The sequence below is a fragment of the Electrona antarctica genome (genome assembly GCF_951216825.1).
Source record: "Electrona antarctica genome assembly, chromosome: 10".
Taxonomy (NCBI): domain Eukaryota; kingdom Metazoa; phylum Chordata; class Actinopteri; order Myctophiformes; family Myctophidae; genus Electrona; species Electrona antarctica.
In genome coordinates, this window is record NC_136791.1 from 25539410 (window position 1) to 25557656 (window position 18247).

General features: G+C 43.2%; 1 protein-coding gene across 2 annotated transcripts; it reads right to left on the bottom strand.

The window, feature by feature from the left end:
* Positions 1–2653: 2653 nt before the first annotated feature.
* mat1a (methionine adenosyltransferase 1A) lies at positions 2654–16965 on the bottom strand (the record flags this gene model as incomplete). 2 transcript variants are annotated; one of them, XM_079512008.1, is made up of 10 exons in its annotated part: positions 16700–16965; positions 12631–12708; positions 11898–12020; positions 11181–11293; positions 8792–8935; positions 6654–6779; positions 6067–6159; positions 5311–5493; positions 3576–3709; positions 2654–2944 (listed from the first exon to the last, which is right to left on the bottom strand). In XM_079512008.1, the coding sequence occupies exons 1-10, from the start codon at positions 16764–16766 to the stop codon at positions 2842–2844; spliced, it is 1164 nt and encodes a 387-aa protein (XP_079368134.1). In that variant the 5' UTR covers positions 16767–16965. The 2 variants fall into 2 exon arrangements, with proteins under 2 accessions (XP_079368134.1, XP_079368135.1); XM_079512009.1 differs by lacking the exon at positions 2654–2944 and having other exon boundaries at positions 3572–3709.
* Positions 16966–18247: the final 1282 nt, after the last annotated feature.

Consider the following 18247-nt stretch of genomic DNA (forward strand, 5'->3'; position numbering starts at 1 on the left):
TCAGAATGGATAAAGTTGACAAGAAAATAACAGATCAGCACAAGATCTGAAATGAGTTAAAGGAATAAACTCTCGTAGAATAACATAATGCCGGACAGATGAAAGCAAGATTGGATGCGATATTATTTGCCACTGTGTCGGGAATAAACCTATTAATAATCCACTAGCAGAGATTTTAAGGATTGATTTGTTTATGTACTTAACAACACATCATTTTGTGTTTAGTGGAGAAGTAGTTCTCTAATGTAGACATTCTAGGACACGCGTCTGCTCTACAGTGTAAACAAACTAACACATTTTCAGAGAGAGAATTTGACACTATGCTGCATTAAAGAAATCCCAGCACTATGGAAAGAGGAAGTCTACATGCTAGGGTAAATGGCAGCAGCACACGTCTGTGGGAAAGTGTATCATCATCACATTCAGGCAACTTAAAAGTTATTCTCACAGCAGACTACCTAAGAAGGCACATCAGAATGTACGAATGGAGCAATGTTTAAAATGCCAGTGGTCCACAACATATGCCTACTGCAGGTGTGATTGCTTAAATTGCAGTCTGCCACAGAGCAATTGATAATGTAGATGATTAAGTCGCAATCGAAGCAATTAAGCACTATAGTACAAACATCAAGTCTTCAGTTAAAGTGAGAGCATTCGTTTAAAACCCAGCTGTTGTAATTTTAGCAACAAGAAAAAAAAACATTGCAAATATATACCTATTGTTATAACTTTCTCATCTTAAGTGAAGTTATTTCCACCAGCTTGGCTACACAGTGATATGAGGCACTTTGATACACTGACGAAGAGGCCTGAGCGGAAGATTTAAACAAAGAATATGTTGGCTAATAGATTGCTATTTTACCGTTTTGGTTGTAACATATTAAGTGATAGGTTTGTCTCACCCAGATATATGACCTGTGTTCTTGCACCTTGATTGGTGTTATACCATAAACTGTAAATATGTTCCTATGGCATACATTACAAAATAAAGACTAAAAATATCTTCTCATGAAGCTATATGATAAAAAAAAATCTCTGAAATGTCTGTTGCGGAGGTGCAGGGGTGGGGGGGCGGGGGGGTGTAGGCTATGCTTTTCAGCAAAGAAAAAAAAAGATTAAGACTTTTGTTGAACAATAGTTAAAACTTCAGATATATATGTTTTTCAGTCTCACGTCAGAGATTGTAGGTCAAGTATAATATCTTCAGGTTTCATATAAGCACCATTAACAGCTGAGGCTAGTGTTGCTAGGTCACGAAACAATACAATATAATTCTCAGTTTTTTATTCCTTTTTTTCTTTTTCCTTTTTTTTTACCCTCCCAATGTAGTCATGCCAATTCCCCCATGTGTATATGTACTTACTGTAAGTACTTAAGTACATTTCTTGTTCTGGATTCTTGTGACTTTTACACCACTACATTTCAGAGACAAACTTTGCCCTTTTGACCCCACTACATTTCTAGGAAGAGAGGGGGGGGGGGGAGGGGGGGGGGGGGGTTGAGTAGGCCTACATTATGAAAGCTCACAATTTGTGTCGACAGGCGGTTGATTTAAGCAACCTTCACTTGTAGAGTAATGTTTGACCGGGAGCATCTGATACTTTGACTGAGGTTGAGGATTACTTTTGTCCATCACCAGTGAACAGTTACACCAGGAGGTCATCATCATCGTCATCGTGACACATGCGAGGAAGAACATATGCTATCCCACCAGTCTCGACATGGTGTGTGGGCAGGTGGACTTAATGGGACACTTCACCCTTTTTGCAAAAAACATATATGTTAATTACTTTTAGAAGATTTAGAACACTTTCCTGGGGGTCTTTATGTGTGTAATATGTGGTTTTAGATATTTTAGATTTTAGCAGTGCCTCTGATGTCATCGACACTGGGCTCACTTACTTCCTGGACTACATGTTGTCTCAGTAAGACAGCCCTCCCCCTATCCACAAGGAGGAACAGTGCACCAAAGCATGGGAATTGTAGTCCAGGAAGGAAGTCAGCCCAGTGTCCATGACATCAGAGCTAAGACACTGGGCTCACTGCTAAAATATCTCAAACCACATATTACACACATAAAGACCCCCAGGAAAGTGTTCTAAATCTTCTAAACGTCATTAACATATATTGTTTAGCAAAAATGTCGTTTTCATTGCTTTGTTGTGTGCTTAGTGTGCAATACCAACTCTTTGATTCACAGTTGTGCATAAAAAACAAAAAAAAGGAGAAAAAAACTAACAAAAAAACAAACAAAAGAAAACTTGCCGCAGCATAGTGGCACATTGTATAGAGGCTATGAATTAACACAAATGTAAGTTAGCGATATTGTCTTAAGACATTATGTGTGGGTGTGTGTACCATATCTGGAAATGTGCTCTATCGCGATGTTCTAATCTAGATACATCACAGTCTTCATCTCACCTTGACTAAGACGTCGTAGTGTCGTGTGTGTGTGTGTGTGTGTGTGTGTGTGTGTGTGTGTGTGTGTGTGTGTGTGTGTGTGTGTGTGTGTGTGTGTGTGTGTGTGTGTGTGTGTGTGTGTTAGAGAGAGCGTGGGTGTCAAAGAAAGGGATGGCAGTGAGGTAACCCTAACCCATATGGGGTACAACCACAGGCACAATGTATAAGACCAGGCACTACCTCAATCCTGGAATTGGTTCAATAACGTTGTGCTAACTTTGGCTTTATTTCTTCTTATAAAAAAAAACATACCAACGACATAAATGTACTGATTCAAAAAAAGAAAGAAATAGTCTTTCTTTTTTGTGGTTGTATCCCATAAAGAGTCATTCTGTTCCGTCTCCACATGATGAGCAGGTCTCAGCCAGCAGAAGGCGCTGTTTAGTAGACGAGCTTCTTGGGTTGCTCCCAGGTGAACTCTGGTCGTCCAAAATGGCCGTAGGATGCAGTCTGCTGGTAGATGGGCCTCTTCAGGTTCAGCTCTCTGCACGGTGGTGGGACAGCACACATCACAATCACAATAATCACATCACAGTCACATCACACCACAAAAAGTACAGGTAAAGGGTTTTCTTCTGTGTGCGTCTTAGATATTTACAAGCTTTTGCCACAAACGGTACAACCAAAAAGGTCTCTTAGCTTATAAGCTTTCCTACCTAGCTGTGTGTGTGTGTGTGTGTGTGTGTGTGTGTGTGTGTGTGTGCGTTTGTGTGTGCGTGCGTGCGTGCGTGCGTGCGTGCGTGCGTGCGCGCGCGCGCGCGTGCGTGCGTGCGTGCGTGCAGGAGAGCTAGTCCGTCCCATTACTGATGACACTAACCCTAACCTCAGTCCTAACCGGCCACGTAGGTCCCTAACCTCAGTCTTAACCGGCCACGTAGGTTCCTAACCTCAGTCTTAACCGGCCACGTAGGTCCCTAACCTCAGTCTTAACCGGCCACATAGGTCCCTAAACTCAGTCTTAACCGGCCACGTAGGTCCCTAAACCTAACCTCAGTCTTAACCGGCCATGTAGGTCCCTAACCTAAGTCTTAACCGGCCATGTAGGTCGGACTAACGGGATATCGGACTTATGGGCAGTCCCCGAAGGCTGGCGGGTGCATTTCACTCTTGTTTACCTGACGATGACTCCAGGCCTTAGGTCAAAGTTGTTGTTGACAATAGTGAGAAGCTCGGACTCTGACTTCTTGGAGGAGCCGTAGGTGAACAGGGAGATGGAGAGAGGGTGGGCCACCCCGATGGCATAGGACACCTGTAGGGCACACACAGAGTGGTATAGAGGTCAACGCTTTTACTGTGCAACCATGCATCTATGCCGGGTACATACAGTTGGGTGCCACCGATATTGTCCCTTATCATTTGACCCATTTAGGCCTGACCTCAAAACTTTTATAAATCCTGAAAAAATCCTTCTAAATTTTCACGATTTTTCAAAAATAGCAGACCTACAAGCTCGTAGCGCGCCACTCGGTGGCGCGCTATGAGCTTGTAGATCTGCTATTTTTCAATAGCTAAATTATAACATAATGTTTAAAACACCAAAAGGAGTTCCCGCCCAAAATGGGTTAACAGTCCTTTTGCGCAGATCACGCAAACCTCAGCAAAAAGAAAAGGACAATATCGATGGCCTCCAACTGTAGGTGACCTGACGCCCCAGATGGCCGTAATTGTCCCGGGTTTCACAAGCTGGCGTGTCTCCAGTCCTGACAAAATAATAGCTGAAGTACTGAAAATAGCCGATATGCATTGGGACACATTGTGAGCTTGTAGGTCGGCTATTTTCTGTATTTCTTACTGCAAGTCAGTTTGGGATTTTGAAAATATTGTCATAAATAGTGTGGAGGTATTATGTTTATTCACAGCCCAACCATGCATCATCTATACCTGTGAGACCAGCATGCTTGATTTCGAAAACACAGGACATGATGTTAAGTCCAAAGTGCCTAGGGACTCTGTAATGTGTGATCATCTTCATCTTTTTTTTTGTAGGCACTAAACATCTCACCTGATGACACGCTAATGTGATGTCATCATCAGAGTCACTGAAGACTGGTGTAGATGGGCATTATAATGTAACCATTGGATGGTACACCCATGGTACACCAGTCTTCTGATGCTATACCTAGAGTACACCGCCATCTTTTTGTCAGTGTGCCATGCCAGCATCTTTTGGGCAGTGTGCCATGCTATTCACCTTTTTCCCCGCCATGGTACTGGTGTGTGTACTTTGCTTCCTTCAGGCTGTTGCCATATCTGCTTATTATAAGCAACCTTTGACTTGTTTTTTCTGTAAAGTCACTTGCAAATAAATTATTGGTAGTTGCTGGTTGATGTTTTTTGGGGCAAAACTGGCAACACATGGAACTTATGCACACACAAACGCAAAGACTTATGGGTTACAGGAAAAAGGTGGATACAGTGCATTGCCATCTTCTGACTAGAATAAGTCAGAAGATGGCACAGCCCTCCACAAAAAAAACTACATTTATTTTTCACGACTTTGAAACCCTTTTTTAAATACTTAAGCATTTAATAATTCTAATTAGACTGGGTCTGTGGTCTGACAAAATCTGAATACACAATACTGCTTGTACACCTACTTCCTGTTTACAGCCAAGGACTATTAAATGAGGACAGGTAGTGAAGACCGTACAGTGGACTCCATGTTGCTCCCTAGAAGGAAAGAAACATGCGCAATTGAGACTAAGGAAGCTGAACGCGGGAGTGTTGGCTGCATATAGCCCATTGCGCATGTTTCTTTCCTTACAGGGCGCAACATGGAGTCCACCGTACGGTCTTCGCTTCCGAACCTCATTTAATTAACCTTGTTTACAGCCACTTTCAGTGACTCACCTGCACCAGCACTCTCCTGCAGAGGTTGGCTTTGACCAGAGACTTGGCCACCCAGCGGGCAGCGTACGCAGCCGAGCGGTCCACCTTGGAGAAGTCCTTGCCAGAGAAGGCTCCGCCGCCGTGAGCGCCCCAGCCTCCGTACGTGTCCACGATGATCTTCCTGCCCGTCACGCCCGCGTCACCCTGTCATGTAGGAGAGAAGAACCACACAACATGGTGAGGAGGAGATCTGTGTGGAACGTTTTAAAATGACGAAAACAAAACATATTCCATTAAGGCAGGGGTATTCAATGTACTGTATTTCAGGGCAGGCCAAGGACCTCTTAGCTGAGAGGGAGAGTAAGATGAATCGGCGACTCATACTGCTATTAAATTGTACTGCATAAATGTTTTCTCCATACAACTTTGAGACGTATATATATATTTGGCTCACTGTCTCATCGATGTCTATTGACAGAACTTTGAAAGATTTGAGACCAGCTTGGAGGTATTGCACAGGTTTTTCTTTTTAAGTAGGCCTACCTATGGTGGGTTGCCTCCAAGTGATGCTAGGATACAACAGCAGTGACAACACAGAAATGTGTGTGAGGAGAAATCAGTTGCGGCATAAGGTCAAGGACCAAATCGGGGAGAAAAGGGGGTAAAAAAAATAATACAAATAATCACTCCTGAGGAGGACGGACTCCCTATGGGTCCCAACCCCCCTGTTGAAGACCTGTGCATGAAGGAATATTTTACATGTCGCACAAACCGTACCTGTGGTCCTCCGATGACGAAGCGCCCACTGGGCTGGAGGTGGTAGATGGTCTTGTCGTCCAGATACTTGGCAGGAACCACAGCTTTGATCACCTGATGGAGGCGACGTACAGTAACGATTAGACATCACTTCTCTGTCGGAATCAAATATATATACGCCATTCATATTGGTTTTCAACCTTTTTAATACAAAGGCCCATTATTTAGTCGGCATTTGAACCACATACCTCTCACACCCAAAACTAAAGAATATTTTGTTGTCGTTGAATACGATTTTGTCCACATTTCCATGCTGCATTGATGTGGTACCAATGCCATATAGGAGAGATAACAGGCAAGCGATGATCAAAATAACAATTACCGGTATTTTTCGTTATCTAATTGTGTAGACTTTTAAATTAACTTAGTAATGCAGATGTTTAACAAATATGTAACTCTTGAGAGCGTAAAATGAAACCCTTTTACACTCTCAAGAGTTAAAGATCTATAAGGGTCCATTTGGTTAACCAACTCCCCATCATTTAGCTGCTCCTCAAGGACCACTGGTTGAAACATACTGGCTCCCAGAAAGAGCATATATACTGTACCTTCTCCTTGAGGATTTCTTTCTGCACCTCTAGCGAGACACAGTCATCGTGCTGCACTGAGATGACCACGGTGTGGACTCTCTTGGGGATCACGGCGCCGTCTTTCTGGTCGTAGTGAACGGTCACCTGCGGGAGGGGGGGGGGGGGGGGGGGGTGTGTGTTAGAGGTCAGAGGTCACGGGACATTACGTACCAGAGTGTCTCCTACAGGCCTCGGCGCTTCAGTCAGTGTCCAGTGACTATAGCTGTCATGTGGCATAAACCCTAAAGTATACCGTAGTACACTAGTAACCCCTCGTGCCAGACCTAATTTTAGCCATTTTCCTCCTCCAGTCCGTCCAGGCTGTTCCTGTGTAACCCAATAAGCCACTATCGCTTTCAATGAAGACCCCCCTATACCAGGAAGTCAGGGTATTCTAGGCATGTCACTCAGGAGAGAACCTGCATGGTTTGGTTGTTGGAGATCAACAACCAATTGTTCCAGTTGTTCTTTGTAGACTGAACTATATCTCGTCCCGTATCGGTCGCTTATAGTCGATTTATATATATTTTCTGGAGTGTGGATTTGTCGAGTTTAGTTTTGGGGCTGGAGGTCACAGTAAAACTAGACCTGGACCTGGGACCACCGTAGAGAGGGGCCAGCAGAGTTACAAACTGCCCTCAACAGGATTCAACCACCAACGGCCACCACCATCTGCTCTGTGTGTGTGTGTGTGTGTGTGTGTGTGTGTGTGTGTGTGTGTGTGTGTGTGTGTGTGTGTGTGTGTGTGTGTGTGTGTGTGTGTGTGTGTGTGTGTGTGTGTGTGTGTGTGTGTGTGTGTGTGTGTGTGTGTGTGTGTGTGTGTGTGTGTGTGTGTTTTTCAAAAATAGCAGATATACAAGCTCATAGTGCCGTGCTATGAGCTTGGTGGTGCACAAAGGAAGAATGCTTGGGCAGGACGATATGGACCAGTAACATATTGTATCATATTACAGCATACATGTTGGATGGATGCTAACTTTATTGTGGAGTGCTCCTCAGTCAAGTGTGAAATACAATAACCACAAAGCTGGGGTGTGGTGAGATTAGAAAGACTAATTGACATGTCTTTCTTTTTGCACTTAGAAGATCCAGTACCACAAGGACAGTTCAACTCCCTGGTTCGAGTCCCGGACGACCGTTGGCTGTGTAAGTCATTCCCCTACTCACTGTCACTGTCTGTCTGTCTGTCTGTCTGAGACACTCCCTGTCTCTGTCACCGTCACTGTCCATAAAGACACTCCCTGTCTCTGTCACCGTCACTGTCCATAAAGACAACGACAACACCAAAGTCATGTGTATCGCAAAGAGGATACCTTCACGGATACAATACAATTAAGATAGTTATTGCTGCAAGTTGTTTGAGGTTAACTTGAAGATCTATGGTTCCCAACCTTAATTGTTTGTCTCCCTAGTTACCATCAATTGTCTTTTGAAATGAATTGTAATATTATTTTCACATCCTGTTGGGAATAAATTGTAAAATCAAATCAAATTCCCCAATCTTTCCATGTACCCCCTGCAAGGTGCCTAAGTACCCGTAGAGGTACTTGGGACCGAGTCAAACAAAATGTAATGCCTGCCCTCAACCACGCTTTCCAATTCCAAGTGCTTGTCGGGGTGGGGGGTCTGCATGCATCAAACGTCTCCTGGCTGGCTGCATCCCAGCAGAAAGCCTCAGTAAAAGACGATGTCGCCTCGTGTTCCTACATCACATGCTGCTACTGTACTACTGGTTCGTTAATTCAGTAATACTATACTGGCACCGTAACAATACACATGCCATACAGCACAATCTGGCATAAGTCTGAAAGCTTTTTGCTCAATTGACTCATTTGAGATATGTATGAACCACTTTCTCAAAGCCATTGTTCACCCATTTATTTGATCTTTCAGTGTAAGAGCATTAAATCAACATTTCTTCATAAACTGCTTCTATAGCAGTCAAAAGTCTATTGTTTTCCAGAGAACATAAACTTGATGCCTTTTTGTCAAGGCTGCCGTTGATCCAATTTTGTCCGCTGGCACCAAAGCCAATCCCCGTAAGTCACCCAACATGGAAAACAAAGAGCCAATTCATGAGCACTCGGCTAAAGCCTGCGTGGAACCGCCAGTCTCACCTGTGTCTTGGAGTCGGGGCGCAACCAAGGAACGCTGCCATTACGTCTGAGTTCCGCCATCTTTGAGTTGAGTTTGTGGGCCAAGACGATGGTGAGTGGCATGCACTCCTCTGTCTCGTCTGTGGCATAGCCAAACATCAAGCCCTATAGGCAGGTGGAGAGGGCGAAGAAACAGTCAATCTGATTTATAATGATAATGATAATTGCACGATAAAAATCGATCAGCCAATACAAGTTTCCAGTAGGGTTTACCTTGCACCTGTTACACAGTGCATGTGATTCTGGGTGCAGATGCAGACTTAAAAAAAAAAAAACATTACCTGATTTATTAGGCCCAATGGTTATGGTTCAAACTATACTTAAATGTAGGATATACATCTGTAACAATACTTAACATTTTTCCAACTAGTTTGCTTATTTATTCTACAGGTAGACCATCTTGTCCACAGAAAACACTGTTTGAATTTCAATGACAACAAGCTTTTTCAGCTTACAAACATAAACATCGGCTATACTTTCGGGGAAAAAAAGTATAAAAGAGGGCTTAACTGCTTAATGCATGTTTCGTAATAATAATCTAGATCTACAACGTAACTCAGATAACCGCGGTGCAGTAAAAAGGTTCGCCTCTGAGAGCAGAAGCATCAAGTATTGAAAAATGGAAATACTCAAGTATAGTAAAAGTACCTCAAAATTAGCTTAACAGCAAAAGCTCTCTCTCCCACCATAATGGGGTGTTTATAAGTAGACTACTACTAGAGTACTTTCCACCACTGCAGGCTTGTGTGATGTGCCGGGAGCAACTCTGTAACGCCCAAACCGCACCAATGATTCACCAACGCAACTCCTTGCAACATGCAACTACGTGCAACTACCATTACCCCCAACTGGAGTGATGCCCGTGTTGTGTCAGTACAGGCCAGCTCCATATATGGAGATATAGGGGTGATCAGGTCCAGGGCCCGGGCAGAGGCTTTTGTGCTGGTTCTGGATAACCGGAAATGCATTCCCAGTTATTTATGCCCATATATGGAGTTCTTTGTCAAGTATGCCAAATGAGGCTTTTGTGCTGGTTTTGGATAACCGGAAATGAGTACACGTTTAGGGCATTCACTTCTAGTCATTTTTACTAGTTGACTAGTTGCCTAGTTTACTAGTCGACTAGTCGACTAGTTGTTAAACCACCTTTTATGTTTAAAAAAAAACAAAAAAAAACGTTTTTTTTTGGAAATAAATATTTGTACATTAAAAAAACTGTGTACATTGGTGACTATAACTATAATCTACCTGATATTGAGGCCTACAAAATCGGTAAAAAAAAAAAAAATGAACTTTTTTTTTTTTTTTTCTCTTATCAACTAGTCGACTAGTACCAGCAAGGTCGACTAGTGGATTTACTAGTCGACTAGTAAACTAGTCGACTAGTTGCTTAATGCCTCCACCCTGTGTCCCTTTTATGCCCATATATGGAGATTTCCTTATGTTTCTCTCTGTGTCCCTTTATTCCTATATTTGGAGTTCTGTGTCAGACAATTATGGAGTGTTTTGATGTCACAACAGTCCAGCTCCATATATGGACCCTGGGCAGGGGCCCTGTCCAGAGCCCGGGCAGAGGCCTTTTGTGGCGGAACTGGACAACCGCAGGTCTGACCGACTCGACACCGGGCACTGTGGTGGTGTGGAACGCTGTGTTCTCGAGTTACGTGGATTACAGACGTACAGACGTACAGAGACTTGGTGCATTTATAGATAGATAGATGGATAGATAGATAGATAGATAGATAGATAGATAGATAGATAGATAGATAGATAGATAGATAGATAGATAGATAGATTGCAGTTGCAGCAAGGAGTTGGTTTGGTTGACCTTAAAGGACCACTTCACCACTTTTCAACATCTCTTCATATAATTGGCCCTCACTAATGTTCATGATAAAATACCACCATTTTTTCCTACTCAGTCTGTGTCTCATAGGAGGGCTTTGGGCAGTTCGGACACCCGTCCACCAGTGACATCATCAGTAGGCAGATTTTTTTTTCAACAAGATTTGTTTTAAAATATATTTAGATTTGTATTATCGTGAGAACGATGGCTTCAACTTTTGCATTGCAACTTTTCAGGAAAAGAAAGCCTGCCGTTTCTATTAGCTTGGATTCCCCATTGATGATGTCACTGGTGGACGGGTTTCTGAACTGCCCACAGCCCTCCTATGAGACACAGACTGAGTAGGAAAAAATTGTGGTATTTTATCATGAACATTAGTTAGGACCAATTATAGGAAGAGAAGTTGAAAAGTGGTGAAGTGGTCCTTTAAAACTGTTTTGTTGCAAGGAGTTGAGACAAGTTGTGAGTGCGACTAGTTGCAACGTCCAGCAGTGTTTCCTATACCTGGTCTCCAGCTCCAATGTCCTCCTCTTCTCTGTCTTGGTGGACACCCTGGGCAATGTCTGGACTCTGCTGCTCCAGGGCCACCAGGACGTTACACGTCTTATAGTCGAAACCTGCAGCACACACACACATGCACGCACACACGCACGCACGCACGCACGCACGCACGCACGCACGCACGCACGCACGCACGCACGCACGCACGCACGCACACACACACACACACACACACACACAGGGACGGACCAGGGCTCAGCAACTGGGCTCAAGTGTCAAAAAGCTCTTTATTGTGACAGTACTCATTGCTGTAGCGTTTTTGTTTAATTTTCAGTAACGGGTTTTTGTTCAGTTATCCCGAAAATGCAATTTTCCAGTCAAGATAGAGAACGCACTAACGCAGCCAGGATACAGAATAAACAAGTGGAATTGTAAGTTATGATACAATTATGGGGCGTTATGGAAAAGAATTTCACCCGCTTCTTTTTGCTTCCTCCAGATGGGTGTCCGCTGGCATGGAGCAAGAAGTCGACCGGAGCAAATGGAGGGAAATCGTCGCCCACTTTTCCAGTAGGAACGGGAGGAAAGTCTAAGTAAGTCTTTTTTTGCTTTCGTTAATTAGTGATGTGAAAATTGGACCTTGTCCTTGAAACAGAGAGCAGACTCCCGGGATTTGGCTGTGCTGCACAGAGCAGATGTTTCCATCTTAGTTCCTCTCACCTTTGTCAGAGTTGTCGTAGCCGATGTGTTTGATGGCGTCTCGGACAACCTTCTGGTAGTCCACGTTGGCACGAGAGGTGATCTCGCCACACAGCAGCACCATGCCCGTCTTGCACACGGTCTCTGTCAGTGGAGTCATGAGCCCGGTTAGGCCTACTGTACAATCTACTGTGCTTGTGGCATTGTGCACAATCCAATGTATTTACGAATATCTTGTGATTAGGGGTGCAACAGTTAATCAATAATAATAATAATGAAAGAAAAACAAAACGATAATTTAATAAAAAATATATTATATATCCTTATTTTGGGCCTGTCATTATCAGCAAAAAGCTTAAAAACATCTTGTGAAGGCCTGTCTTTGACTTAAGTGAACTGTCTAATACAATCAATCGTCATAATCTATGAATGTCAACTGTGCGGTCTACATGTGTCACAATGATAATTCATTGTGACAATGTGCTATTTAAAAAAATAATACAAATAATAAACACAAATATTGTGTAAATGTTGAATCATCTTGAACACTTTGCACTTAACGACACACATGGCTTCTGGTATGGGGGTCCCAGACACAACATCTTTTCAAAATGGGGATCTGTGGCTAAATAAATGCATATCAATTTGGGGGGTCCTTGACATGACAAAGATTGAGAACCGCTGGTCTTTAGGTATACATGTGTTTAGGTGACATCTTGTGCATCTTCGTCTGACGTGACAGAGTGCCACTCACCACAGGCCACCTTGGCATCGGGGTCTTGCCTCAGATGGGCGTCCAGCACCGCATCGCTGATCTGGTCACAGATCTTGTCTGTAGAAAAATAAGGACAACAAACAAGAGGAGCCAAGGTTAAAGACGCGTATATCGGCAGGTCCAGTCTTGGTTATATAAGTGTAGTAGAACAGAAATGTTGCAAAACTGTTGCAGTGTGTGTGTGTGTGTGTGTGTGTGTGTGTGTGTGTGTGTGTGTGTGTGTGTGTGTGTGTGTGTGTGTGTGTGTGTGTGTGTGTGTGTGTGTGTGTGTGTGTGTGTGTGTGTGTGTGTGTGTGTGTGTGTGTGTGTGTGTGTGTGTGTGTGTGTGTGTGTGTGTGTGCGTGTGCGTGTGCGTGTGTGTGTGTGTGCGTGTGCGTGTGCGTGTGCGTGCACACGCATGCGCGAGACGCACAATCGCACCATGATTTGTAGACCAGTAAATCTTTGAGCTGCTCTTTGCAGCCAGTAATCCTGGCTTAACGGTGCTGGCCAAAGCAGACATTTTAAGACTGTATTAATTCTCCACATATTCATGAACATTAGCTAATTAACCACATTTGAAACTTGGCATTCCTGTTTTGGACATGTCATTATAGGCAGAAAATAAAACTAAAACTAAATAGCACGTCCACAAGCTTGTAGATCAGCTGTTTTCACAGCAAGGTTCATGTTCATCCTTTTATTTAGACATATTTTCTTGACCTCGTATAGCATGTAGACAGATGCTACGTTTGATGTTTACCTGGTGTCCTAGTCTCTCTCTGTAGAACTACATTGATGTTTACCTGGTGTCCTAGTCTCTCTCTGTAGAACTACATTGATGTTTACCTGGTGTCCTAGTCTCTCTCTGTAGAACTACATTGATGTTTACCTGGTGTCCTAGTCTCTCTCTGTAGAACTACATTGATGTTTACCTGGTGTCCTAGTCTCTCTCTGTAGAACTACATTGATGTTTACCTGGTGTCCTAGTCTCTCTCTGTAGAACTACATTGATGTTTACCTGGTGTCCTAGTCTCTCTCTGTAGAACTACATTGTTTGATGTTTACCTGGTGTCCTAGTCTCTCTCTGTAGAACTACATTGTTTGATGTTTACCTGGTGTCCACTCCTAGTCTCTCTCTGTAGAACTACATTGATGTTTACCTGGTGTCCTAGTCTCTCTCTGTAGAACTACATTGTTTGATGTTTACCTGGTGTCCTAGTCTCTCTCTGTAGAACTACATTGATGTTTACCTGGTGTCCTAGTCTCTCTCTGTAGAACTACATTGATGTTTACCTGGTGTCCTAGTCTCTCTCTGTAGAACTACATTGATGTTTACCTGGTGTCCTAGTCTCTCTCTGTAGAACTACATTGTTTCTCTTTGCACATATTTACTTGACCATTTACCCTGCTGTTTGTTGAGCAGGGTTCATGGCATTTAATCTGATCTTGCACTTTGTAACATCACTCTGGGAAAACAGCTTCTGCTGAAATGCCTAAAGTAGTGAGACTGGCATCTGGTAATGCCAGATCTCATTATTTGACCGGTGTTTTATACTTATAAAAGTCTGAAAATGATGTTCAACAGGAAGAGTGTTTTGTTTTGTTGTCCCTCTCCTGGGTTGGATTCCAGTGTGGGACAGCACAGTAGAAACCAGACAATACAATACCCCCCCCCCCCCCCCCCCCCCCCGCCCATTCATCTCTCTCTTTCTCTCTGTCATGCTGCTGAAGCAATGCAATGCAAAGGTTACATCAGAAACATAAAAACTATTTGCTCATCATCAACATAAGTTGCTTTGCATGCCATGATGGGAGGAGTAAAAGTTCTTCATCATAGTTGCAATATGCACACAGGGATCAATTATAATACAAATAAAACAAACGCTTACTGATAATCTCTATACTCTCCCGAGTAAACTTTACTCTGCACGCTCGTTGTCCGATGCAATATTGCAACAGATGTCACATGCTGCCGGGCCACGTACGTACCTCTCCTACATGGTCTGTTTTCCGTGTAACGTCCATACTTGTACACAAATACTGAGTATTTGTGCGTATACTTCCATACGGTCCCACTCCCAAGAGACTGTCCCAAGTGTCTGTGGGAAACGTCCAGACCTCAAGGTCTGTTATCTGGTGGAAACGTGTTGACTGTGGCCTTCAGAGCCAAGGCCACGCAGCCGTGTGCCAAGCTGCAGCTGAGCAAGCAGCTTCCAGTCCCATCACAGACGTTAGGGAACAGGGACACATGTTGGGGACAGACATTTGGGACAGACTAGCTAGGGGCCCATGGAATCTTATCGTGTTCACGTGGCATCTCATTACAGGAAATATGTATTGAAATAAAATATTTGAATAGGTTTGTCTGCAAGGGATACTGCGACAACATACATGCACTGCAGTCTGCAGTATAGATGGGCAGTGTTGCCTTTTCTGGGAAATGGCAAAGTTATGAATGTTATTATGAAAGTGTTATAGCCTATATGGAATAACTAAAAGTCTTCTTCTGAACTGTTGATTGTATTGTATGAACTTGTGAAGATACAAGTAGACGGAACCTGATCTGATTCTAAAGTTTTACTTCACGGTTAAAAGGTTATGAATCTTCATGACACGTCATAAATGTTTCACTACTACTTATAGTGACATTCCAAATCTTAACTGTCGTGATAAAATCCTAACAAATTGTCAATTTAAGGTTACACATTTCCAGGGGTGTTACAACATCGTTTAGTCCAAAAACTGCAGAGCGGGCAGAGTGCATTTCTGATTGGATGGTTAAAACAAACTAAAAAGCTCAACGTGGTTCCAGGAGATGGGAGGCCACGGAAAAAAAGGAAAGAGAACTATGTTCGCACGCATGCACGGCACACGCACGTGTGCACACACACACACACACACACACACACACGCACACGCACACGTGCACGCACACACGTGAGTGCGTGCACAATTCGTCATTCTTCAAAAAGGACATTTTTATAGTCCATAATCGTGGCTCTAAGTCCCACAGCATAATTACAAGCTTTGTATTGCTGGCTGTGACAGCTGATTTATTATGTCAAGCTTTGTATTGCTGCTGTAATAGATGGATGTATTATGTCCACACACATGTTTGGATTTGTAAATAACTCGGATTAATCTCCGAAACCTATAGCTGTATGTACACAGTGCAGGGAGGTGAGTCATGTAACTGCAAAATGTGAGCATGCCAGTACTGGCTCACTATACTTTTCACACATGTCATCTTGACGTCGGTTTATTTTTATTTATTTTTATGTTTTAGCATGCAACCCTATACCCCCCCCCCCCCCCCCCCTCCTCCTTACTGCCCATGAAGAAGGAGAGCGTAGTAAACATATGTTGAGTAAGAGTCGTATATCAATGGAATACCGTTTCATTCAAGCCCGGATAGTGAATGGAGTTTAGGAGATCTATGTCATGTTGAGCTTGTTTTTTTTTTTTGACAAAGAGAGAGAGGTGGTAAAAAGGGCACACTAAGGGCTCCATTATTGTCACCGTGCGAAACCCCTTATCCCTAAACTTTTTTTTTTTTTTTTTTACTATTTTGAAAAACATTTTTGAATTGTTCAACTAGCCAATCTACATTGACACGTTGTGGGCTTGTAGACTGGCCATTTTAACTATTCAAAAATGTTTTGCAAAAATAGTAAAAAAAAAAAAAAGGCAAAGAGGTTTAGGGATAAGGGGTTTAGCGGTGAGGAAAATGGAGCCCTAAGAGTCAGGCCAAGTTGAGTTTTGTCACAAAAGTGGAGACGCATCACCTGAACTCTTTGACAGTGTGACTGTCACTCGTCAATCATCAACAGAGAAACAAATAACACTGGAGCTTTCTCTACACAGAAGTGGTTCGCAAAGTGGGCTCCATCAGGAACTCTCTGGGTTCCTTAAATGTGTGGGGGGTTCCAATTTTCAAATGGACCCTTTTACAGGGTACCGCCTGTGATTTTAGTTTAGGGGTGTCCTTGGGATAAAAAAACTAAACAATTTTAAGAACCACTTCTGTACAGGAAGCCCCATGCATGCAGTTGTGGTTCAGCCTCACCTGGGTGTCCCTCTCCCACAGACTCTGACGTGAACATGAAAGACCCATCCTCCAGTGAATCACCCATTCTCTACACCGCCAGGCAGACGAGGGGCAGCTCGCAAAAAAATTAAAAAGGAAGAGAGGGAAAAAAATAACCACACACACACACACACACTCCGGGGGAGAAGTAGATAGAGGTCCTCAGTCAGTTGACAGGGAGTTGTGGAGGTCTGCTTCTGGTTCAGTAATCCTACTGGGGTTTGGAAGGCTTGTGAGAGAAACACACAGAGGCAGAAACAGAGAGAGAGAGAGAGAGAGAGAGAGAGAGGTAGACGAAATAGAGAGAGAGAGAGAGAGAGAGAGAGTTGAAGCCCTGCAGCCAATACAAAATCTATCCTACAAAACAGCACGTCTATGTGCACATGGTCCTATATATGGCTAAGACAACACACACACACACACACACACACACACACACACACACACACACACACACACACACACACACACACACACACACACACACACACACACACACACACACACACACACACACACACACACACGTCATGTGAACTGGTGTGTGGGATAGACCATTCCAGGGGGGGGGGTGTTGTTGATGGGAGGTCTTTTCCCTTTTGAATACTCCCAGTTTAACCCCTTGCGTGCATGCTGCTATTAGGGTGATTTATTACTTAATTAAAAGTATCAATACTGCAATATAATGTAGAAATTACTGTTTTGTAACATAATAATGAAAATCTACAAAGTAACTACAGTATAGTAACAAAAGTTTTCAAATAATTGTAGTGGAGATGTAGTGGAGTGGAAGTGAAAGTACAGACAATTTGAAATGCTCCAGTAAAGTAAAACATGCCTCAGTTGTACAACTAAGTACAGTACTTGAGTAAATGTATAGTTACTTCACACTGGTGAGTTCCGTTGTGTTGTGTTCTGCTAGTAGTATAGTAGTATAGTATATAGTAGGCCTATAGTATACTTGGATTTTGTTTCTTTAAAAACAACAACAACTAGAAAAAGTGCCCTTCTGGGCACAGGTCTCCACCAGGAGGATAGGAGTGTGTGTGATGTTTGGCAAAATGTTTAGGAGTAATATAAACGTGTGTGTGTGTGTGTGTGTGTGTGTGTGTGTGTGTGTGTGTGTGTGTGTGTGTGTGTGTGTGTGTGTGTGTGTGTGTGTGTGTGTGTGTGTGTGTGTGTGTGCGTGTGTGTGTGTGTGTGTGTGACGCGAGACGCGGCTTGGCCTGTTGTAGTGCCACCATGAGGCTGATTAGAAAACTGTCAAGTGGCATTTCTTCCTCAGCCTAGTGGGAATATGCATGCACAGTTTCACCGCAATCGGACGCTGTGTTGAGTAGTTCTGGCGATTTGTACAAAACGGGTACAAAGCGGGCTACTCCTGAAAAGTTTAGAAGCCAATCGTAGCCAATGAGGGTGGATTATGAGATCAAACAAACCCGTCTTGATCACATGACTATGGAGAGCATGTGTACCGATTTGTGTGAAATTTGGATAAAATATGAAGGAGCAATATTATAAAATGTG